Raw genomic sequence first — 26,210 nt, 5'->3', positions numbered from 1 at the left:
AGGCCAACTTGGGGTTCCACCAGTGAGACACTCAGCATTTGGTTTACTTAGGAGTCCAATAAAACACCATTAAAACAGAAGCAAAGCTTCTCCATAGCAGGATATCCCTGTGACAGATTTCTGCAGAGAACTAACTTTGCTAAGGGTATTGGAATTTTATAAAGACAAACTACACAAGTTTGTCTTGATAAAGACAAACAAACACACACATTTTGTTTTCCCTGGTAGAATGCTGCAGAGCTTAAAAAGGGGTCAAACTTAGCCTGAAACGCTCGAAAACAACTAGGCAATGATGACTGACTAACTGCAGCACAATAAGTCTTTTTAGCACAAAACAATCTAAGAATTGACTAAACGAATCTTTAAAGGCAGCTGTATTGTTTTGGTAGAGTGAAAACAACAGCAAAGAACGTGTTTTAATACCTTAATATGACTACTGATGCATCTTGTAAAGATGACTTTTTCAAGGGAAAACTGAGTCTCAAAAGCTGAGCTACATGAGTAGTTTCATGTTTCCTTTCTGCATGTTTTTAGTATGGTAATAACACAATCATTTTTTTCAATATTGACTCCCCACATTTTCTGCCCATTTCCAAGGAACTTGTTTAAATGAATAATGAAAAGCCTGCAAAAAAGTTATGGAAAATGCAGTAGTAGGGATAAAGAGTTCTACATCTAAGTAAACTCAAAGGCCAATAGCTCAAAGCAGCTAAGCATGAAGCAGTGCAATTTCACAAGAAAAAGGCAGTGGAGTGGACCAGCACAATCAGCATTCCCTACCCCAGCTCACAGCGTCTGAAGAGCTCTGAGCTCACCAGCTCTCACTCAGCAGTCAAGTCAAAGCCATGTTAACTAACAACAACCCTCAACAAGTCATTGCACTCGGATATTTTTAGTTGTCTATCAAGTCCCTTGATGCCTAAGCACAAGAAGAAATTGTAAAAGTCTGATTTTCTCAGCTGTAGCTGGGGATGGCAGCTAAAACAAATTCTTGCTACCTCAGTTTGTACTAATGAAGCCTAAAACAAGCCCAAAGAACAAGTATTACCCATTGAAGTACATGAACTTTATAAATATTTGTGAATAATTTCATAATCTGTGAGACAACTAAACACTGTTCACAGCAGAACACCTGACCATACAGGCATAGTAAGGAAGAATCTACACAATAAAGAGATTAGTAAAAGCAACTTCTAGTGATGCCATGATGATTTTTTGCCTTTTCTTTTATACCCCCTTTATATACCTTTTATAACTTCTGTATTCTTAGTGCTTTTTGCCTACATTCTGGCACTTGTTTGTCAAGCTAAGAGACTAAACATTTTAGAAGCTTTGTAGCTAGAGATCAGTGTGCCCCAGACCCCAAGGTCCTCTCCAGAACACATTCTGTAAACTAAGATAGAACCATCCAGGGGAAGGTTCCTTGGGGAGGGGGGCTCACTTGAGCCTCTCATTGGGGAAACTTTGATAGATCTGCTAATTAGTAAAACCTAGAATGTTTTACCAGATCTTTTGTGGGGGGTGCATTGCAGTGTGCATGGAGGTGCATTCGAACTGGACGTGGTGCACCTAAGGATCCTTAAAATAAATACAAAGGCAAAATCCCTTTTTCCCTTCTAACCATATTTGATTCTTGATTTTAAGACCAGGAAAAGGCATCACTAGAGCCAATGAATTCACTTAGAAAACTTACAGACTGTCTTAGTTGTGAAAAGAGGTTAAGAGTACGTTCCATTTATGTTTCATCAAAAATTCTTACCTTTAATTTTCTAACAGCATCTCTTACAACTTCTGTGCCTTTGGGCTGCTCCACTTCTGTACTGCCAAGAAACTGAAAAGATTGTAATTTGTGAGCAATAAGTTATGCATTTAAAGGTCTAATCTACTCAAGTAATCTTATTTTCCAATTATTTCCAAACAGCATTTTGGAGAGGCAATTGTTTCTATAGTTGATAAATAAAAAATCTTCACACAGCTATTTCTAATCAAGAAAATAATAAGAATTAAATTCTAAACTAACATTACCATTATCAAAATTGACTTTAAAAGAACATCCTATAAAAATCTGTAAATTAGAGGTTAAAATACCTTTTTCCAGAGGAAAATTGCCACTTAGCTAATAAATTGTTTTAGAAAATAATGAAAAAAATGAATAAAATATACTAATAGGAGATACTACCCATGGATCAACATGAGCCAATCATCTGGACTATGCCACTAAAATGTTCATACAAGATGTAAGACAAATTAAAAGCACAGATTTTCCTCTCAGATCTGCTTGGATAGTAATTTCATAGATGTACAGGAACTAGGCTCCAGCTTACGTAAAACAAGAGTCATATTCAAGTAGTTTCTATGATGGTTCATATTTTACCAAGTCAGGTTTTAATGAAAACCAAACCTGTGTCTTTTCATATCTAAAGTATAATATTCCAAAGGGACCTTATCATTTCTTTATTTGTACACTGAGATGCTTTTATGTTCTGTACAGTCACACTTGCCTTTTACTGTACTGTTACAAAAGGTATGAAAAGTCTGCCTGAAACCCATCTGTGTAATACACTAATTCATTTTCAGTTGCCCAATTTTCACACTGAAGTACAGTTAAGTCATGCCATGAACATGTATATGCTAAAATAAGGCTAGGAAAATAACAACCTCCCTTTTTTCCAAAGTACAGGTTTCTGGGTACCATGACACACAGAGGCACATACAATTTTTAAGTCCTAGCCATTTCAAAAGGAATTTAAATTTGCCAAGATACAGACAATTTCAACAGAGTAACTCTGAAGATTGTAGTTCTATTAAACCTTCCAAACATGTTTGGTGTAGTCAGTGTGCCCAAGGTTCTCCTGCAAAGAAACTGTGAAGCTCCACCGATAATGAAGCCTCATTAGACATTTGCTACTGACTCTGAAATATGATGTGCCACCTTGCATACAACAGTGTGTAAATCAAAACACCAGCACATCTGCTGCCAATATTCTCTACTATTCCAATTCTCCAGCCAGGAGACCAGGGGTTTAGAATAACAAAGCAGAAGGCTCTGCTATTGATTTGATGTCTTTCATGCAACATCTCCAATGACTTTAGACCAAGGGGGTGATCTTGCCTGGAAAAGTGATAGTGGCACAAAATGCACGTAAAGAAGGAAGAATGATTCTTGGACATTATGGATACTGCACGTGGCAGAGACAGAAAGCAAAAGGTGAGTGAATATACGTGAGCAAAGAAACCCCAAGCCAGTGGGTAAGGTCAGATGAGAGTCTAAGAGCAAGGCTGAAACACCAGCATTACCAGCTATCCACACACAAGCATATCCACCACACCCGGCAGAACACGAGAGGCAGAAGTGTAATTGCTGTCAGTTTGTGAGCAGGTCACAGTACATGATACACAGAGCAGGAATCCTGCATAAACACAGGAATAACAGCTGCAGGTGTGGACAAGGCTCCATGAGCAGAGCACAGGTCACTGCTGCCCATGGAGAAGCTGCCAGCTGAGACAGAGGCCTCACCCATGGCTGTTTCCTCATACTTGTGCTGTTTTCAAACTGGCAGCACAGGTGTCAGTGTAAGCAGCCTGGTACTTCTCGATACAGATTTAGGGCCAGGCTCAGGTGGAACTGGGTAATGCACACAAAGAGATGCCCCAGGTTATGCTGCCTTGCCTGCAGCTACTTCTTGAGAAGGGTACAGGGCTGCCCTACATTTTTTATTTACTTACTTCCATCCAGATGACTGAAACCTGATACAGCTAAGAAAGAAATAAGAGTAATTTCCCCTTAACTCCCCTCCCAGATCTCTCCTCCCCTTCGCAGTTCAAGAAGGGTCAAGGTTTCTTTGCTGTATTCAGTAAATCCCAGCAGCAGACCAATCTTTCCATGAACAGTACCTTCCACAAATACAGTTTTCCCAGGGGCTTGTACCTCATGCTAATTCACATTACTGTCTCAGAAAATATTAGCATCAAATGAAGCTTCTGCCACAGCTGGGGATTCTGTTAAATGCCACTGAATTTTAAAGCTTATAGCAATGTTCCCCAACCCAGAAATTATCATTTATGATCATGGAGTGGAGGGAGAAGTAGACTTCTAAACAGAAAGATAAACTGCTAAAAGCAGTTTAAAAGACTGACAAAACCTGAAGAAAAACTCATTGTGTTTGCTTAGTAAGTTACGAAAGAAATAAGCAGCCAAGACTCAGAGAATACAGAAACACCATGAGCCTTATATCAGCATTTAAGGAACATAACCCACTAGGCTGCTGTAAGTCATTGACTCTCTTCCAGGTGAGTGTTGGCTTTGACAGTAAGCACCATCACTGAAATTTCTATTGCTCTCAGCAGTTTTGAACTGGAGGCAGAATTCAAGCTTGTGCATATTAAACTATTAAGCATAGGAGACTATAGTAAAACCCGTTTAATCGAGATATACAGAGAAGATTGGTAGCTTAAGTGCTAATACCAAGCAAAAATTACAAGGCCATACTATAGATTGCACTGTTTGTGTCTATTTCTATCTCTTTTAATTGCAATTGTACTTTTTTTTTAATCAGGTGTATTCAAATTGCTTACACATTTCATGCATACAGCTTTCATGCTCAACCATCCTTCTTTATTTCTTGGTAAGAGTAATAAAAACAGAAATTAAGGGGAGATACTCTGAATATTTTTATTTATTGGACTGTTCTGTTTGGAGAAAAATATAGACAGAATTTCAAACCAAGACAGGTTATTTTCTAACTGTAACAAAAGAATGACTATGCAATATAGGTTTGACAAACAGCTAATGTTTTAACTAGAGGCTTTTTATTGCTTGCTTTTTTATCTGCTCTGTACCTTTTCCATGTCATCTATCATCATTTTCTGTTTAATATTAGGTACCAATTACTGTGGTATTACTCATGATAGTTAAGCTAAGCAAACAGATGTATTTGCAAAGCTGGGGCTTCAGCTGCCAAGGTCACTGTGATATTTGTACAACCCCTGGCACAGCAGACACACCGCCACCAGGATTTCTAAGGGAAGCCACTAACAACTAACTCACCACCCTCATGAAATGGAAAGATGGCCATTTCATTATGGTCTTTTCAGCAGATTTTTCTCACCAAATCTCACACAAACACAGAGAACAAATATTTGTTATATCAGGAATTTGGTTCAGCTGTGGCATGAGTAATACAAGCATCCATCATGGAAGAGTTTCTGCAACAAAAATTTCAAAGCAAAAGGGGTAAATAGGAAACTTCCCTTTTCATCCCAGGCTCCTTTAGGGAGCAATACTGATCCAGAGTTTTGGACAGGAACTTGGCAAGTCAGTGCTTGTTTTCAGCACTTGAGGTTCCCTTCTGCCACCCAACTCATGCAGAACAACCAGCATTTGAAACCTAAGTGAGCCAAGCTAACCCAACTCCTACACTTCACTGCAGAAGAGAGAAACAGAAAATAACTGTTTCCCCTTGGATCATTCACTATTAATACTAAATGCAAACTAATAAATGCATTAAATGCTTAAGTGTTCTTTACATAAGTAATGTGCTCAAACACATAATACAGCTTAAAAATGTTTACACATGACTGCTACATCTATTTACTGTCTGCAGGTAGCAAAAAGATTATTCTTGAGATTGGTGTACTCCATGCATAATAAGCCAATTCAAACAGACGTGATACATAATTTAGGTACACCACTAGACACAAATATTTATGTGTTGTTTAGTATTAAGAGTAAGTTCATCATGATTGTACTGAATTTTTGTTGGATACTTTAAGAAGTTGGAAGATGACATTTAATATTTTGTATAATGTAAAGCAAGCTGAAGCAATTTGCTTTACCACACATTCTTTACAGCAGTCTGCCATTCTTCCAAACATATTTCCTACAAAACTTATGAAAGGTTACTTTTCTAATATATTACTAATTCTCATTTCGCTTGCAGCTGTCTGTAATCAGAAATAACTCTTATGAGGCCAACAGATTTTATCAGTCAGAACTATTTAAGTGTTCCTTTAATGTACAGTGATGTTTGCCATTAAGAAAGCAAGCTGTTGGCCAGCCATATACAAGACAAACACCTCAGATCAAACCGTTTAATATATAATATTAGCAGACATCCAGATGTGTTCACTCCACATGCAAAGATTTGCAAGATAATGCAGCTGCAAAGAATTAACAGACACTGTTTCAACATATTAAATCAACAGAGGTTTTATCACTGACAGCAACTGAGAGAAAATTCAGCCCTGTAATGGCCAGGAGGTCTGTCTTACAGACAGACCCTCTGTGGGGAATATCTTTTTCAGAATGTAGGTGAAATTTACCTATACATTAATGTGAACAAGACATCTTTTTTGGTCCAATTCCATAGTGAAGTTATTAAAACTGCTTTTAAAGTTATATTTTGTCTGGAGAAACTATTAAAATAAAAGGTAAATAATCTTTTACTTTGCAGGCTCACTTAAAAGTCAATTCAAACGTACGACAACTTCAGGCATCCAGAATCCTTTACAGTTCTGACAAGTCTGCTGCTGTTCTGATGTGCCCAACAGGTCTTAGTTAGGTCATGTGACTTGTTAAGGTTAGGAGTTCACTTTTTTTTCTTGACATTAGCAGGAAACTCTCCAGTAATTCTTCCCCTGGCAGCTTAGATTTTGACCCTCAACATTTTACTGGCTTTACATGCAAAGCATATCCAGGTGCTTTTCTTCAAAGCTTGGAGGGGTAAAAAACCTCTATCCATGCTTAGGAAAAGTTAGTTTTACCAGACTAAAAAAAATTAATAAACTTGACTCTTGATTAAGAAATAGTTTTATTCACTTCTGAATATTTAATGTAGATTTTCGCTCTTCCAGTAGAGAGCAGTGTAGGATATTTTAATAATAAAACAACATCTGTTTTCCTTTGTCATCACATTTCAATCTTAAAAAAAGCCCAGTCTTCCACAGTGCCACATTTCTTTTTTACTCTGAAATTCCTGAACATTAAAGGCTCTCTTTTATGCAGACTTAAATGCAATTATATGAAAACAGTACTTACCAAACTCATACAATAAAGGAAAAAAAGCAATGCAAAATTAGTAGATACCTGCTGCCAGCATTTGACAAATTAGCTCCTTCCACTTCCTCCATTCTACAGGGATGCTGATTTACTGATGAAAGGAAGACAAATGTATCCACATTGTGATAGCACCAGAAGAACGGTGTATAAAACAAGAATGAAAGAGAAGTGGGACCAGTTTTGAACAAGTGTCTAAGCTATTAACACTCCATAAGCACAGGCAGAGTTTTTGCTCAGCCTTGCATTCATGAGCCTTCTCCATCACTCAAACAGCAGAAGGACAGCATGGACCATAAAACAAACAACACTTTGTATTTTGGGTTCCTTCTCTTTCCCCACCCCACAGTCCAGTTCCTCACCTGCAGCTGCTTCCTCGGTTCTCTACAAATACATGTTCTTGCCAGAGCACTTAAATGTTTGGATTTTTCCCCTTTGGGGAAAAACAACTCCCAGGCATGATTGCCACTCAAGTGAGAGGAGAAATCCAGCTCACCACATGGGAGTATGAGGCAGTAAAGTGGTACAGACATCAGCACATTCCCTGAATATTCCCTGCTTGTCTGACATCTAATGTTCTGCATAAATGGTGGCCCTCACAGGAAAAAAATTCTAGGCATTTTTTGAGGGAGTGTTCAAGCACTATTGGCAAAAAAGAAAGATGAATGCACAGCTAAAAACATTTAAAAAAAAAAGAGTCATCTAATGGAAATCAAATATTACCAGGTATTTAATCCATCAACAGAAAATATTTACTGTAATTAAGATATGAAGAAAGAAAAAACAATTTAATAAGTTATTGAAATGTTTGGGGAGAAAAAAGAAAGCTATAGAGAAAGGATCATAAAATAATTAGGTGCAGAAAGCCCCACTGGTTTAATTTGTACTTTCTTCTATTCTCTGTAAGTGCACTAATTAAGAGCTCTCCACTATCAAATGTACAAGTAGTCATTTCAGTCTTTCAGTCTGGATCTATTAATAAATAACAAAGAACATTATTTGATAACTAATGCTCAACAGCAGACAGACAGAGACAACAGACATTTCCCTGGAGTAGTGCACCTCACCTGGATGTGGCTTCTGCCCGAATGTCTGGAAACGGGAATACATAGAAATATTCTGGCAAAAATACCTGAGAAACTGAGGACATGTGGCAGTCCTAAGCCTGCCTAGATCTGTTTTCTAACCCATGTCCAGATATGGTAAGAAGAGAAATTATACAGCTGCTGACTGGAAGAAATTTGATGTGTGGTCCAAGGGAGCTGAATCCAGCCCAGTGTAACCCTAAAGGCCAAAGAATGGAATAATTACACCAGATCACATTCCCCCTCAAGTCCCACTGCAGCCAGAAGGGAGAATGGCACAGAAAAAGAAAAATAGGATTATACATTTGTATTACCAAAAGCAGCTTTTTTGTAAAGCAGAATGTCAGAAGACTTTAAGATACACTTGGTAAGTGATCAAAACTTAAATCTTCTCCAGAGAGATCAGTGTGGTCACATGCTAGGGGGGATATCAACAAGGATAAAATCAAAAATCAAATCAGATTGCAACACAGCTATCAAAGCTGTGCTCTGCATTAAACCATCTAATTCTAAAGATAAAATAATGCTAATACAGCTAGAACCAGCACAAGGCAGATAAGAGCAGGTTGGAATACAGAAAGAGTAGAAAAGGTAACACATGTACCTTATCAAGACTGTCACTACAGAAAACACCAGTTATACAAGAGCAAACACCCAGCATTTCTCCAGTCCTTCAATCTCCCCCGCACTTCAGAAGCACGTCTCAAACTGAACCATGCCCTCAAGAGCTGTCAGGCTGAACCTGAAGATTAGAGAGGAGCTGGGGTGGTGAAGGGGGTGGACCCTGACCTCCCATTGCACATACCAGCATCAGCCAGCCTGCAGCTACCCAGACTGCAGGCACAGGCTGAGAGCAGCATAGCTGCCCCCAGACTGACTCCCACCTGAGGCACTGACCAGGAAAGAAGGTTCCCCTGGCTCTGCTCCACACACTTGTTACCTGGAGCCGACCCTTCACTTCCACTCTGAGTGAGGAGGCAGCAGCAGGAGGGTAATAGGGATATGTCATAGGGATATTCCAGCTTGGAGCAAAAAAGGCCAACAAGCTAAAGTCACTTCTAGAAAATTCTTTAAAAACTTTGATGTTTGGGAAAAGGGCTTAAAAAGGGAACATTTTGCCCGTGCACAAAAGCAGAGCTAATACTAGCAGTATATCATGCTGAAGGCCTGTTTTCCTTTTAATCCCAGGTGTACTTCTCATAGCTGATAAATAAAATCAAGGATAACATTTGGCATGTAATAAACAAGGGCAGGAGAAAATGGCAGTGAGAGCAAATTCATCACTGGAAAACGATTGCTCATCATATATTCCCTGGCTGAGACTGGGTCACACAGGCTCTTTTGATCATTCTTTCCTCATGTGTGGTACAGTGTTCTTTAGCCTTCACATGCAAGAATCCTGTGCTCAGAGGTTGGAAAAAATGAAGGAGTAAATTAAAGAATGACACATTTCCAAATATATCTATTGTGCTTAAATTTGGACATACTCTGTTTTTCCAGTTTTGGCTTTTTACACATGTGAACTGATTATTTTTTTTTGGTAAGTAGGAGAAACTGTCAGATCCTTTTACTCCTTTGGGAGTAACCCAAAGGCATCATCCTCAAGTTATTACAGCTCTTTTGCTTCACTTCACAAACTGTTGACACTTAATACCAAACAGTGGCATCAAATCACTGTCTTCTGTTTCTCTGCCACCGCTCATCAACTCTTCAGAGCCTCCTGTGGCATATCTGGATACTGCCTGAAAGTTTAAGGATAACTAACAGGAGAACACCCATCAAATGAGCATAGTATTGGCTTGACCCTGTATGTGGCCTGAATTGCTTCTGACTTGCATGGAAAATGACTGCGCTATCCCACTACAGATGCTCAATAACATCCTTGCTGTCTGCTGCAACCCTCTGCTCCTACTCTCACATTAGTTTAGATTCCATTTAGTTTGTGACCTCCAAGAATTAAGAACTGTCAGCTCTAAACTGACTGGTCAGTGTTAAAATACAGCACACTTTTCATTCTGTAAGGATTTTCACTGCTGAACCAATATTCAATGAAGGCGTGCACAAGAACCTTTCTGTATCAAGATAGGACAAACAAACCTAATTACCAAACCTGATACTTCCTTTAGAAAGGGTATTCAAATGTGAAAAGCCTCTGATACACACTGAAGACACATCCCACTGCTTGCATGCCTCAATTTAGAAAATTTATATTCCTGACTGGATTGTTTCCAGTAAAAAAAGGTTTAATTTACCTTCACTGAAGAAAGCCACCTAAAAATAATTCATATTCACTGTTTTATACATCAAATTTCCAGCTTGAGAAGCAAATAATAACAGAGTGGACAGATTTTTCAGCTTTACAAGTCCATAATTAGACAGACTTAGTTCTGCACCACAGCAATTGGATTTAACTCAAGCATGATTTCTTCACTAAAATTGTAAGGCCAAACTAGGCCCTTAAATGTACTAAACCACTATTTTTCATTATGTCCTAGATATTTTCAGATATCTTAATATAACAAATTTGATATAATTTTCTGCTTTTTTCTTTTTGTTTTCATGAACCAGATGCCAATGCAGTGATTTAATTTACCTTAACATAAGACAAAATTGCAACAACTCCTACATTCTTTGTACAGATGTGAAATGTAGTGTTGGAAACTTCAGAACACAGAGTCCTGTTTGCTTCACTTCCCCCTTAACCTCTGCAGATGCCAGCCAGCAACACTGGCCATTCAGTAGGAACTTCACTGCACTGCTGTATGAGAAAGCATTTCATTGTTACTACTTGTGTAAACCCACTACTCTACCCAAGCTGAGGTTAAAGATCATCTTCTTCAGCACTCCCTTACGGAAAGGACAGATTTCCACATCCACTGGCCCCTCAAAAAACACAGCCTTCTCCAGTAAAATGCTACAATTAAAGGAAAAGCAAGATGAAGATCCCAGGTGCTGCTATTCTCACAGCAACGTGAACACCCAGCATAAGTCATCCAGAGCTGCTGTCCTAGCTGCTGACTATCTGGCCCTGCTGAATTAACACCCTGGTTTTCATAACCCCACTGTTCCTTTGAATGCAGCACCTACTGGTCAGCTCTGTATTAGCATCCTGCAACTATCACTGTTTTTTACAAAATATAGCAAGCTGAAGCTTGAACTCTGTTAAGCGCCATTTATCCTGCTGACTTTTTGTCCTGTTAGAAATATTAGGCCTATCAAACAAAACCTCCCCAAGAAGAGTGAAAACTGAACTGAGAAACAAAAAGCCCTTATGAAGAGCCAAGATATGCTGCCAAGCATGTGATAACAAAAGCTATCTTAATTCATAAAACTGGCAAAACCACTCTGCTCTACCAATAAGGTGAAGCTTTCTAAAAGTGGGGGCATTTTGATGCACTCAGAACTTTTGGGGTGCACCTCTGAGCCAGGGGAGCAAACAGGCCATGACACCACACAAGAGCAGCTGTTCCTTCCAAGAGATGTTTCCCAGATGAGTTCATCATTAGGAAGGGCTCTGAGCACAGGCTTCAGATTCTTTCTTTCATAACAACAAGTACAAGACCAGCCAGGAGTTTCCATGTGCCAGCTCAAGGTGGGATTGTGCAATTCTGAGCATTCAGCCTGTAGCAACTGAAGCTGGACACAAAACTATTACAGCCTTCCTCTGTTCAATGTAAATAAATTCTACTGTTTCTGGAAAAAATTGTGATGGATTTATATACATATACATAGTATATATACATATTAATAAATAAAACTAAAAAGTATTGAAGTTATTCTTTTGTACTGGAAAACACGAAAATATCTCATAAAAGCAAAGATGACATTCCACAGACATTTCCCATTTTGTGGTTAAAGTTTATTTTGATCTAGTATCTATCTCCCTTGTTCTTGACTAACATAATACTGAACTTGTACTATCACACTTTTGCCATGGCAACATGCAATGACATTATAAACACAGAAACAGGAATTCCCTGTGGGACAAAAACCAGAAGTCACAGTTAGGAACAAAATCTTCATTCCAACACAAATAGCCTCAGTAATAGGAACAAATAACTATTGTCCATGACTCTGAGTTTATTAAAGACCTTTTCCAGTTTAATGTGAAATAAGAAATTGCCTATTTTAAGGACACTGCATTGCATCTGAATCAGGACTTTTAATACTGCAAAGCTTACTGCACCATAATTAGAATAAATGACTCCTGATTTAATTCTTGATTCAGAGAATCAATGTGCTGTCAAACAGAGGACAAGCAGCACACCAGAAAAGAGCAGTTCTAAACAAAGAGCAATGAATGTGTGTAGCTAGAGCTTTAGCAGCTCGGAAATATAATATAAATGTTGGTAGCCTTTTCAAGGAAACCAAATTTTGAACATAGTCTCAATTTATTTTTTTTAATCTATCGTCACCAAAGATCATCTGGTCTTTAAATTCTAGTATTGTAGTATACATTCATTCTGTGGGCAAGATAATTGACACCAGAGGACAGATACAGGTGCTGAGGAGTATTAAAGGACAGGAATATGAAGTGTGAAACACCTTTGTTGTTGTTTTTTCTTTGGTTGGTTGTTTTTTTTCCTAAATTGTAGATTTCCTATACTGAGAACCACTTAATTTGTAAAGAAAGAATAAGCTTAATGTTTTATTAGTAAAGTAACTTCAGTGGGAAAATATCTTGAGTCAGTATGCAAAGTGTAATCCAGAATCACATGGATAATCTACAAGAATATGCTAAATTAAATGCTATATTCACAGAAATTAATACCAGCATTTTGATAAAAGTGGACAAGAAAATGTCTGTGTTCAACTAAAAAGGAATTGTTTTTCCTTGCTCCTAGAAACTGCTTCCTAAGCTCCATCTACTTCTTTAAATGTGTTGGTAATTTTATACAAATGACACATACAGATGTCTTTCTGTGTTGTTATATTCACAGAATACCCTCAGAAATTTTCAGAGAATATCTGACTGGGATAGCCAAGTCAAAATCAAATTAGTTACTTGTGGAAGGAACTAATTCTGCAGAGAGAGAAGGTCCATGCAGCAGATAAAAACACAGGGGACAAAGCAGAGCAGTAGCCATGCCCTTACAACTGCATCATGTTTGAAGTTCTGACAAAATATCTTTAAGTGGGTACCTTGGAATAAAAGAAAAAGGACAGGTAACCTGCACTGGTTCTGGGTGCTTTGATTACTGGGACTGAAAAGGGGCAATAGCAACAAGACAGCACAGCTGGGAGGCAAACTGAGAAAGCAAACCAAGGGCAGAGGCTGGAGAGGAAATGGCACTTCAACCACAGCAGTCTGACAGCATTTTCATCTACTACAGGTTCTTGACCACAGCACAAGATAAGCTGTTCGAGGACTTTTGGGAATTACATTCAAGATTTTTATGGGAAAACACAAACATCTTGGAAATGTTTCTTTCCATGGCTGGGAATGTACTCTTAACATACATCTGCCTCACTGTCTGTGAATGTCCTGCATAGAATCAAACCCTACTCTGAACCCCTCCTCTTCAATTCCATCACAGATTCTGGAAACAAGTACTACTCAGGCAATGGGCCTCAACAAGAAAAGCACTTCTTACATTGGTTTAGCTGTACTGGATCTTTCACTTTTCCTCCAGGGAATGGGAAGTGTCTTCTCTGTGATGATTTCTGTTTTATGAGCCTGTCTATATTCTCTCTTGTTAATCTGTTTTTTAGAAGAAGCTCTCTTTTTTACACATCATCTCTCATGCAAGACAGCTATAAAACAGATGTGATCACCATAATTCAACACCTGGCCTTCAGGCACTTGAAGAATATCAATAACAGAGGTTTTTTTTCAAAAACTGGCTAGGATGAGTCATTTATTTTAAAATAATATTTGGAACAGAAAGAACTGCCTCTTTATGTTATCATTTAACAAATGTGCAGAGCAACTACTTAAACACAGGAAATATTCTTCCCACTGAACAGTACAAATTAGAAAACTGAATTTTCTTATTAGATTGATTATTTTAGCAAAATGCAAAAATATTTCATAGCAACTATTTCAGCTTGACAACATCTGATATTAAATTAAACCACCATTATCATGACCTTAGATCCACCAGCAGATGAGATGGACATCTTGGATGAACTGTTTAAGAGAACATAACTGAGATGGAAAGTAATCTGTAAATTATTTTACAACGGCAATTAATCCAACAAAAATATTGGCTTTCACCTCTTACTTCATAAAAAATATTATGTCTTTCAATAAAAGACCCCAATCTGGTGCTGAAGTGGTAAAATTAATCTAGTTGAGGTTATTATAGTGATACTCATACCATTAGGTGAACACAGATCAGAAAACTGTATTTTAAAATCCTTCATATAAGGATTTGGAGTCTTCCCTAAATAGCAACCTAAACCTTTTCACTGAGAGAGCAGGTATTTAGAAGACATTTAATCTTGAGCTCAAGGCATGAAAGCAGAGTTCAAAATTTGGGGTCTGATTTGAGAACAGAGATTTGGGGCAGATATGTGGAAAACCTTCAATATTACCTCAGCTCCTTATCTTTAAGCAGAAAATAAGTCACTCATTTCTTATCTGCATTATCATTTAATTATCCCAACTGAGAAGAAAGCTCATGATAGAAGTCCAAGGTCTTCTGTTGCCTACTTATTCTGAGCTTTGATCTATGACTATTTGCATCAGGCTAGCACCTACAGCCTCCCTCTCATTATTCTAGAGGCTGTACAAACATCAAAAAGATAGCCCTTAGCTTCAAAGAATTTATGATCTAATGAACTTTGATAAATTGCAGTAACCCCTTGGAAATGCACAGCACAGTTTCATTTAGTACCTCTGAGTGTTACTGATGAAAATCAATATAAAACATCGACCCTATTCTTCCTCGTACACATCAAACAGTAAACACTAACACAAATAAAAAGCTGTAACCAGTACAAAATTAACAGAGTGCTCTGTTACATAGCACATACTCAGAATGCTTCAGCAGATTTTGAAGATAAAAAAACATATGAAGAGGTCCAACTTTCCCACCTGCTTCTCTTCAAAACCCAAAACTCAACCCCCAAACTCATAGCTAGTTTTAAAGCTTTTAAGATTTCAACATTAAGTATGCACATGCAATTTTGGAGAATGCTTTTTCATTTTGAGAATGTGTTTCCCTTTAAAAATTGCAGGTCCTCGATGCCTCATAAAGTGCAAGCTGGGATATGGCCTCTAAATTCTGACTTAAGAAGACCTACACATTCCTGATTTGAATAGATTTTTCCCCAATAAACCTGTATTTATGAGTAAACAAGATTTCCCTCCTACCTAATCTTTTAGCGCTAATTAACATGAATTGTTGAGTTACTTATCTGTCCTCCTAGTTTCTCCCTACTCAGAAGCATTGGGAGCTACAGCAACAGTACAAGATAGGGTTTAGGGACTTCTCTATTTCATCCTTCAAGTTATTTGCTCCTTCAAATGCAACCCTTGGTTCCACACATTTCAAAGATTTGATGGACATCCTTGTTTCTACATTTTCCCTCTTTTCAGTAATACTACAGCAACAAATTGAAAAACTACTTGCAAAACAATAGGAACTACCTGATTTTGATTTTCCTTAAAGGTTCAGAATGAAGGGAATATTAGCTATGGAAATACAGAAGAAAAAAAAAAAGAGGGTCTAGGCCAATATAACCCATCACTCTCTTTTAGTGGCAAATAATAATTCCTAGTGAAAATGCAAAACATTTCAACAAAACTTTACAAATTACTTAAAGCAAATATTTCTCCTTTGCTACGTTCCAAACCAGAAATTATTAGTTCCACTATTAAGTTACATCTAATATTCTCATGTTCAAAGTTCAAGATGCTTTTTAAAACAGGCCAAGATTGGTTTGACACTTTCTGAGCCAGAGTAATCTGAAGGAGGCATTTCTGAGAGAAATATTCGCTGCAGTCCAGGATCCACAGCTGCCTAGTGTACATTCCTATTTTATTAAAGTTAATAAAGTCAGAGACTGCAGCTGGTGGTTTGTCTGATGGTTTATTGAGAATGAATCCTCATGGAGATCAGCATATGTGAAACCTTACCTGAATGGTGAACAGCCTGGTGAACAAGACTGCAGTCTTGTTTTCATTTTTAAAATTGGATCTCCTTGTAGAAGTTTCTGTTAAAAATCTTGTGCCATTCTCTTATTTTCTACAAACCAGCTCTGTTTCTAGTTTATAGAAAGGCTGAGAACAAATATGGGAGATAGGAAAGAGCAATTCATCTGCAGGCCTGATTTAATTTAAAGCAAGCCAATCTATAAACAGCTGTGGGCCACCTAGCCCACGAGTACAATAATCCAGATGTTTGAACCCTACAGCCTATTAATTCCAGTGTCAGACATGCAACTCACTTGATACTTGACAGTGCAGAGCCTGAAAGGCTTTCTTAGAGCAACCTCACGTTCCCACAGCTGACAGCTCTCATGGAAATAGAGCTGCAGGGCGAATCCCGGAGGACATGCTAATTAGGCTAATTGGCAGTTTCAAGAAGGCTTAAGGAGAGGCAAGGGAATATATATGAGCAACAGAGAAGGAACAAAGACAGATGTAGAGGGTTGAGTAAATCTTTGTTGGCCCTAAGGTCTTTGTACACTCTTTTTTGCTTTGTTAATTCTGACTCGACAGACCTCTGAGTTTTATTTAGTTGTCTTGAACAGGCAGATCACTCACTGCTCCTTAGTCAGTGAGTGCCTGCTCTAATCCAGGCCTGAGGAACTCATGACTTGGAGCATCACAATAAAGTGAAGATTAATATTCAAATACTTAGTCTTTCTCTGAAGAATAGGAAAATGACATTGTAAGAGCTGCTACAAAGCTTCTAATGATTTGAGACTTTTGTCTCAACAATCTCATTGCTCACCTCTTTGGAGACGTTGCCAGGGAAGGCCAGTGATGCAACTGTTCAAAACATACTTTTAAACTTGTAGTTAACACGGTGTCTTTAGAAATATGCTTCAGATGCTGTGTTCAGTACTAAATCATAGAATCATTTAGGCTGAAAAGGGCCTCTAAGATCATTGCATGGAACTGTTAACCCAGCACTGCCATGTTCACTGCTAAACCATGTCCTAAGTGACACATCCACACGTTTTTTTGAACACTTTCAGGGCTGGTGATTCCACCACTTCCCTAGAAAGCCTGTTCCAATGCCTCACCACCCTTTCAGTGAAGAAAGTTTGCCTAATACCCAACCTAAATCTCCCCTGGCACAACTTGAGGCCAATTCACTTTGTCCTGTCACTTGTTACCTTAGAGAAGACACCAACCCCCACCTGTCAACAACTTCTTTTCAAGTACATGTAGAGAGCAATAAGGTCTTCCCTCAGCCTCCTTTTCTCCAGGCTAAACAGCTGGGGAGCATCTGGGGCTCCCTCAGCAGCTCCTCACAGGACTTGTTCTCCAAATGCCATATTATGCATTGCTGTTGAGAGCTGTTATTACTACTACAGAAAAACTTCCACTTGCATTTTCTATAAAAACAAATATATTCTACTTTCAGAACTTGTTGGATTAACACTTGAACACATGACTGTTCTTCATTCCAACAAACAGCTGTTCTACACCGAGAATCACAATTTAGAAGAATAACCTAATAATAATAATCTACATAAAGAATAATAATTTATACAACAAAAATAATGTAAAGAATGTACCTGCTACAGGTTGAGTCTCAAGTACTCTGTTCTTCACCAGTGTGCTCTGTTAATCCTACCATCCACACAAGTCTTCCATGTCAGAGAAATCAATACCACAGAATCCCCTGCCATGGATTTTCAAACTTAACCAAAACAATATACATACTTAGGAAATCAAATCTTGTAGTAAAAGGTTGCAAAAAGCTTTGAGCCAGAAAGAAGCTTACCATACATATAAACTATGTGCCCCATAATCCAGAATTCATATCAATTCCAGGAGTTTCACATTCCAACCCCTCTGCAACTGATTCTAAGATGAAATAGAGCAACAACAACCCATTCTTGAGGTAAAACAAAACAGAAGGCTTAAAATTACACCTAGGCCTGATTCTTCCCCATATCTAAACAAAGTGAGGAACCTGGAAGTACCTGTGCTCCAGAAACTTCCGAATCCTAGTTCCTAAAGCTGAGCACAGCCCTCTGCCACCAAGAGACCAGCTCTGCGTAAGCAGCAACATTCAGCAATTCTCTGTATGGGCTCCCCAACAGGGATACTCTTTAGGCCCTGCAGGGTAAATTAAGCCCTGTAGTTCTATTGTTTCCCTTAAGCTGCATTCACACTTGGAAGCTTAAACTAAGCCTGACTTCAGTGTGAAAGGTTACTAGACCAACTGTTAAGGTCGTTTGAAGCCTCTTAGTAAGACACCAACATCACCTTTTCTCTTAAAGCCATGGGACAGGCAGCAATCAGCTAGACTGCTTGTAATTCCCAAAGGCATTCCTGCATCCCTGAACAGCTGACTGAGCATCCAGCTACAGCTGGCACAGATACAAGGAGAGGGTGTGGAAGGGGGGAATGAGACAGGCATCGTAGGAGGAATACAGATGTATTTTCCAGGCATGCAAGGATGAATTTAGAAAAGCCAAACCTCAGCTGAGGTTGAAAGTGGTGAGGAATGTGACAGGGAAGGTGATGGTCAGGAGACACGGAGCTGCACCTGTTCAGCCTGAAGGTGATGAGTCTGGTGTATACATGTGCATGTGTGTGTAAGGCTGGGAGTCACAAGCTGCAGAAAATTATTACTAGAAATAAGGAAAAAAAAAAGTCAGAATGGTAGGGAGTATGTCCTGGAACTGGCTGCTGAGAGGCTCTGAATCTCTGCCTTTAGTGGCATTTAAAGCTCAATTGCATAAGGCTCTGTTTTGTATCACCTGGCTTAGAAATAATTTCTAAGATGGGAATCAACCAGATCATCTCCAGAGGTCCCTTCCAACCTATATTACACTAGATTCTTCCATTTCAACTCCCAAAGTAAATCCTAATCCAAACGCAGAACAGCCATGGGACAGCTCCAACATTCAAGGATACATAGGACACTCCCTCTTCCTAAAATTGAGGGTGTTTCAAAGTTCAACAGTGAGCTAAATCTTTTGCACTTTTGTATTTTCAATCCAGATAATAGTTGTTAGATATTTTATCAATGTGCAAAATAACTGATTCTAGAATTTTCTACTAAAATATATATATCTCTAAAACTCTTAAGCTGTTTCAAAATAATTTTTCTTTAATGAGGGAAGTGAAAATTAGACTGCTCAAAGTCAGAGATGATGAAAAAAACTGTAATTAAGCAGCCAGGGTGCTAAATAAATTGATGTGATGGCAATTTATGTGAGAGAAACAAACTGCTTGGATACAAGGGAAAACTAAAACTTGCTCAGGATAGGGAATACTCTAGGGCTGAGCCAGATTACACATTAGCTTCAGTGTAGTCAAGGGGCTCTCTGACATTTTTAACATCTTACTGCATTATTGAGAGAGGGACCCCAATTACTTCTCAGATCCTATGCTGAATGTCATTAATTGGTATGAACTATTTGTGAATCCTGCCAAGAAACTCCAGCTTCCATAACTTACTTGTGTTGCAAATGTTTCATAGTTGTAACTGAAGTCACGACACACAGTACTAGAAATTTCAGGGAAAGTGGAGTTTAAAGAAAAGCCCAAAGGATGACAGGCAGAACCTTAAAGAAGGTGAGAGCCCTGGACAACAGATCAAGAGCTACCATTTTGCCCTTCAGTTGGAGTTTATAAAGTATTGGCAAACATGACCACTGTTTTTTATCTCACTTCCCCAATTAAATAAACTCTTAAGTTTTTTTTTTTAAATAGCACCTACCAAAAATATTTCACTGAAACACATATGCCCTATTGGTTCCTCTTCCTGAAAAAGGAAAGAAATGAAACATTATCTATTATATTAAACTGCCTGTAATTATTATACACAAACAGAATTTAAGGAAGAAACACTGGAATTGTTCATAAATTTTATTCATTTCTTGAAGGAGATCATCTTCTGGAGAGTAAGAAACAAAGTCTGTTGAGAGTACCTGTTGCAGACTTTAAATCTTTTATATTTCATTTACATGTTTATTCATATTTGGTATAATGAGCCCCAAGTTTAATTACTGTAATGTATCAGAAATAACTAAGAAGTTCAATTTTGCATTCCCTGGTAAAATTACAATTTTCAGCTTTCCTATCTCAGTTTGGTATTTTCACAATACTAATTTTTCTGTGCTTAAACACTAAATTAATTATGATCACATGCAAGGCATTTTGGTACTCTAATGAAATTTAATTGATATTAAGTTATTAATTCTAATTATAATAAATTTAAAGCAGGAAAATTCATTTTTCATAATGCTCCCTTCTACTGCAGTAGTTGCTAATTTTCAATATTTTTGTGTTCTGTTTGAAATATCTTGCTGTATCTAACTTCACCACATATCTTAAATATACCTTTTAATAGTGTGTCTTGGACCTCTGCTGACTTGGGAACACTACATACAATTTACCATTTTTTCATTACTTTTAATGACACAGTCATGAACATTCTGCTCAATGCTGACTGGATAGAAAAAGAGAATTGCTATAGCAATAGCAACAAAAATTGTAGTAGAAGTGCAGTTTATGCCACAAAAATGTGGCTTTGATACTGTACATTAATGATATGAAAATACAAATATTCAAAAGACATAACTGCACCTAGAGCCCTGCTACAGTAATTACATCATTTGACCTATGAACCTTGTCCAGAAGAGTATTAGTTGCCATTCCTTGATGATAAAAAAAATACATGGAATAAGAAATTACATATAGTTTAAAATCTAAATAAACTGTTTATTGTCCTACAGCTAAGGCTAATAGTTTCAGGCACTGCCAAGGGAGGTCTTTTATTACAGAATCACAGAATCATTTGGGTTGGAAAAGACCTCCAAGATCATAAAGTGTGACCATTAGTAATTCCTTTTTTGCATTGTTCATTTAGCTTAAAAATTTCAAATTGAAGCTACTACATCAAAAATTGAATATGCAGCTGACAATACAAGAACTTTGACAGTGAGTGTGAAGCAAGCATTAGGCCAGGGGCTGTGGGAGCACTAGGGAGCCAAGGCATCTCTTGGCGAAACATCCTCCCAAGGGTTTACTGTGCCATCACTTGTCATGTGAAAGAGCAGCCCTTCTGCAAGGTCAGAGCCACTGACCCCCTGCCTGACCAGCAGCCAACGTGAACACCAGGCTGGCAAAGCAGAGCCTCTCATCTGCAAGATGGAAAGCTGTGCATGTGGAAGTTTGATATAAGCCAAAAAATAAGCAAGTGCCTCTAAAGGGGATTACAGACACAAATAGTACAGAGAGACACAGTAAACATTGCTGGTTGGGGCAGTGTCAGCTTTGGATTGGCAGAAAGGCACCACTCAGGGTGGTTACGTGATGACAACAACCAGTCCTTTTTAAAGGCTTCAGTCTTATTCCATTATAAAGTCACACTTTGATCACTTTTATTTTGCAGAAAGGAAACTGGTCTCAAATCAAGAGAATTAACTTAAGGGCAAAAGAGAACTTTTTTCCTTAGAGTACAGAAAATAATACATCTCTTCTTAATTAAGAAACATTACAGAAAAAGTTGTCACAGAAGAGAAATTTGGGGTTGCCTTAGAATTTTATATCCTGTTGACATTAAAACTGTCATGCCACTACATCAAAATGAGTCCATATTTGATACTGTACTATAAAAATTCTAAATTATCTTTCTGGGGGAAAAAAAATTGTGTGACCAATATGCTTTCATTTAGAGTGACACAGGTAAGAACAATATAGGACCACGAACTGATGTCAAAATTCTGGCTTCAATAAACCAAGGTTTCATATCCATAGCTTGCTGAAGTATGGGAAGTCTTATTATCAATGCCTTCTGGTAGACCAAGACATCAGTAAGATAAGAAAAAAAAAAAAACAAACCAAGAAAAAACACTAAACAAACAAAAGTGACTGTAACAGAACAAAAGCAAACAAAACCGAAGAGGGAAAATTTCAGTTTGTCCCCGTCCCCCCACCCAAATAGAAAACCCTAAAGTCCAAATCCTCATTGGTTTACACCATGCAAACTATGCCAAAATCAGCAAATTTTAAAATAGCAAAGTAGGAGTGAGTGTGTTGGAAAAGAGAGAGAAATTCAAGATACTTTTATATTTAAGGGCTTCCTTAGGAGACTCATGGCTCCTGGATTTTACTTCCGAAAAAACTAGGCTCATGTTTTCTTACAAAGAGGATTATGGCCATAAATCACCCTGAGGGTGTATGTTCTAAGAGATAACAAGACGTTACTAATTCTCTGTTAAAAAGTCCTCTCCAATTTGTAGAAAAAAGGGCCAGTTGTCAATATTGCAGGGTTCTTTTAAGCTCCAGTTAACTTTGCTAGGATTTTTTTTAATAAGGTAACAGTCAACTCAGGAGCTGTGTTTCATCAACAAGCTGTCTTAAGAATCAACAGAATCTTTCCCAGTAAGCTCTCTGTGTTCTGATCATCTCAGAAGGTTAGTGTCAGAGAAACTATTTTTGTGTCTTATAAAGAACAGAAATCACTTTTCCACCCACAGTAATCTGCATCCAAAAAACTATAGAGTAGAATACAGCTCGCTTGCTCATGGACAAAAAGCATCTCTCGTATTACTTTCCATCAAACTGATTTGATTTTCTGAACATGTCATTCTTCCCTCACATGATTATTTTTTGAAATAAATCAGACCAAGTGTTGTTTTTTCTTCCCAACAAATATGGAAGACACACTAACTGAATGTTAGAGAATTAGAAGTGGAACAATACGAACATTTTGGGGAAAAATGAATGAGTCTTGTTCAATACTTGTGTTATGAAGGTTTTCTGAAGCTTTTAGTCATTATCTCACAAGGTAGTTATAAGTTATGACATCAATGAGACATTTCACTTAAAACCCAAAATCCTGCAAACCCCAAATAAGGTACTGATAGATGCATACTTTCCTCTTAAAGTGCAAAGTACTGCAAAACTTAATGAGAACTGATGTGGAAATATCATCTAGATTTATTAATACTATGCCTGCATATGCCAGCTAACTTCATAAAAGCTGTGCAAATATATTCCAGGTGTCCATAAAAAAACAGGGTAGGGAATCCCATACCCTTTACAGTCCAGTTACAGAGAAGAGCAACATGTTGCTTGCTTTGAATTAAATAACTGATAGTTCCAAATAATTTTCTACTGTGATTCTAGGGAAAAACTGGGTTAACTTTCTTAAAAGGAAAAAAAAAGCAAAAAAACCAAAAAACACAACCAAACCCCAAGCCCACATATGTGGTATTAAAATTGCAGTTTCCTGCAAGTGTTCTGACAGATCTTAGAGCACACCAGCACAAAGGTGGAGGAGGTCCTGGAATAAACAATAAATAGGAGCAGAACTGGAGAGGACACTTAGGCACACATCAGCCTGAAAAAGTGGAAAGACATTTTGGACCAAGAGTCTTCCAAACCAGGCTGAGAGCAGACTTCCTTTAGATGGGAATTCTCCATCCTTTTCTTCTGCTCCAGAAGTTGCTACTGCTGTTGTTTATACAATTACCACCCTCTTGCCACCATTTTCTTTATTCTAATTCTTTTTCTCCATAGCTGCATTGACACCTACTCACCAGATATGCTCTTAAGCAAGACAATGAAACATGAAAGAGGAGGGAGGTTTCCTTTTTTCTCTCAAAGACCAGAAATGAACAGACATTGTTCAGTGCTTTGAAAAAACTCACAGCTTCAGCTTGCTCTTAAAACAGATGGCACAGTCACCACAGCAAGTAATCCTCCCTCTCAAAAAGTGGAATATAAAGCCAAGGTGTCTGGCAAGGATATCCAGTTAAATGGTAATGTGTCCTTTGGACAAGAATTCCGTTTGAGAACATACACAATAAAAACACGTTCAAAACCTGGCAAGTGGGAGAATGAGACTTCACTTTCCACTACAGATACTTGCTCAGTGTGCGGCAGTGCTAAGCAAAAGAAAATTGAAAACACAAAAGCAGAGAACACTCATGTAGAAACCTGAGTTCTGGCCTGTGAAACAAATATTTTCAATATCTATTAAGAAATATAAATTTTTCATGTTAAGAATTCTCACATTGATTTTTCATTAAGACTACTTTAAGAAATTTTTTTATATTAAGAAATACCAATCATAAGAGAATTTCATCCAGAACAGCCCACAATAGAATTTTATTGAATTATACTCTCAGTTTGAGCAAGTAATTGCAGATTACTCAGTTTACTCTGAGTTATGCTGATGGCTGCATATTCTCTCCTCATTTTAGCATACTATTTTCTAAGCTGATACTTAGGTAAGTATTTAGGAACCTTTAGGTTCTAAGGCGTTTTGGTAAGATACATTTCCTGTCAGCAGACGTCAATATACAAATTGAAGCGTTACTTATATTTATATATACTTATCTCACTGTAATTGGGATAAGGAAATAAAAGTAAGTCTTTTGGCTTTACTGTGCAAAAATGCCACTATTATTCTACCACATTTCCTGAGTATGTGACATTTCAATATAGCCAGCAGATAGGATTGCCTTTGATATTGTTCAAAAGAAGTTTGTGCTGTTAATTTTAATAATATTGTAAGCATACAGCCTGGTGTTAAATTCCTTTGCACTCAAAATTTCCATCCATTAAAAAAAACCAGCATCAAGCACAGGAAGAACACTAGTTTGCTTTCTAGTAAACCATAAATCAGAACACGAATCAATTGGCCATTAAAACCAGAACATTTTCACCTGCAAAACAGACATTTACTAAGTTTGTCTTCATTATTTCATCTGGCAAATCCACATCTCTGCAGTTTTCAAGTTAAAAACAAGATAGAACATGCTGTGTTCTACAGGTATGAGGAGAATATAACTTCATATTTTCTTACCTTTGCATTATAGGGAATATAATGCTTTGATAAGGCTTCAGGAGTGTGCATCCATGTTTTGTCTACAGAAAAGCAAAATAAAAAAGCACTGAATGGGTTATCCAATCATTAACTTCGATATAACAATATCTCTGTGGAAAAGATCAACAATCCTCCTCTTACTCAAAAAACTGTGTGAAGTAGTTACTGGTGCTGGAGGGAAATATTTCACACCTTCCCATACACTTAGATGAAAGAACCTGCTTTTTTCTCTTGGGCACACTTCCTATTTTAACCAACTTGATTTTCCATAAGAATTACAGCTCCTCCCCCCAAATGTATTAATTGGTCTAAGGTTGTTTGCTGTTTCTGCCTCAGATCAGTATTTTCTGCATCCTGCTGTTTGAAGCACTGACTGCATCTTGTGCCTCTAGTGATGTTTTTTTGTTGAATTATGTGCTTTTTCTGATGAATTATCAAGACATTAAGGGGACAAAAAAAATTATCCAAGCTGTAACTGACAGAAGAAAGGCTTAATCCACATAAAACAAAAAGGATACGCATCAGATTAGTAAGTTTTAGATCTGATTTATAAGCTCAGATCCTCTGTAATTCTTCCTATACATTTGCTAAACAAATTAGTATATACTCCTTTAACGTTCACATTCCAAGACTGTGTTATTCTCTTACTTTTCCAGCTGCATGGTGACATAATTTTGTAATTTTTTGTCAAATACATCTTCCTCTCTTATTTTAATGGCCTCTTTGAATGTTCTACACAATTTAAGGTGGAATTCCAAATATTAAGAAAAAGTTTCTTTTTAATTACAATCTTAGAAACAATTTTTCAAAGTTTTCTTTTTTGAGAGCATTTAAGAAAACAAAAATATTCCAAAATACTAATTTGCATCATCACACATTTGGGAGAATCTGTAACTCCAATCAGTATTTTATATGACATATATTGAACATTTAGTAGTAGTTTCTAACTTGAGACTATCCTGGTTTAAATTAGCATGAATTGAAGTCACAAATCTGGAACTTTATTGTATTAAGTAACATAATAACAGCTTAAAGCAAAATTCTACCCTTGGATGCTCACAATTTCCTTTGCCTTTATGGGGAGTTGCAGTTACA

General features: G+C 37.5%; 1 protein-coding gene across 6 annotated transcripts in view; it reads right to left on the bottom strand.

Annotated features, from left to right (window-relative positions):
• The window catches only part of GULP1 (GULP PTB domain containing engulfment adaptor 1), a 176,932-nt gene that overhangs the window by 41,363 nt on the left and 109,359 nt on the right, over window positions 1-26,210 (bottom strand). For all 6 annotated transcript variants that reach the window (XM_069021937.1, XM_069021933.1, XM_069021938.1 and 3 more), the window contains 2 exons: window positions 25,095-25,156; window positions 1,760-1,831 (listed from right to left, as the gene is read on the bottom strand). In XM_069021937.1, coding sequence (XP_068878038.1) covers window positions 1,760-1,831; window positions 25,095-25,156 — 134 coding nt within the window. The remainder of the gene's footprint in view (window positions 1-1,759; window positions 1,832-25,094; window positions 25,157-26,210) is intronic.

This window comes from Aphelocoma coerulescens, chromosome 7 (genome assembly GCF_041296385.1).
Source record: "Aphelocoma coerulescens isolate FSJ_1873_10779 chromosome 7, UR_Acoe_1.0, whole genome shotgun sequence".
Lineage (NCBI taxonomy): Eukaryota > Metazoa > Chordata > Aves > Passeriformes > Corvidae > Aphelocoma > Aphelocoma coerulescens.
The sequence above is the reverse complement of the archived record's forward strand: the minus strand, read 5'-3'. Positions and strand labels throughout refer to the sequence as shown.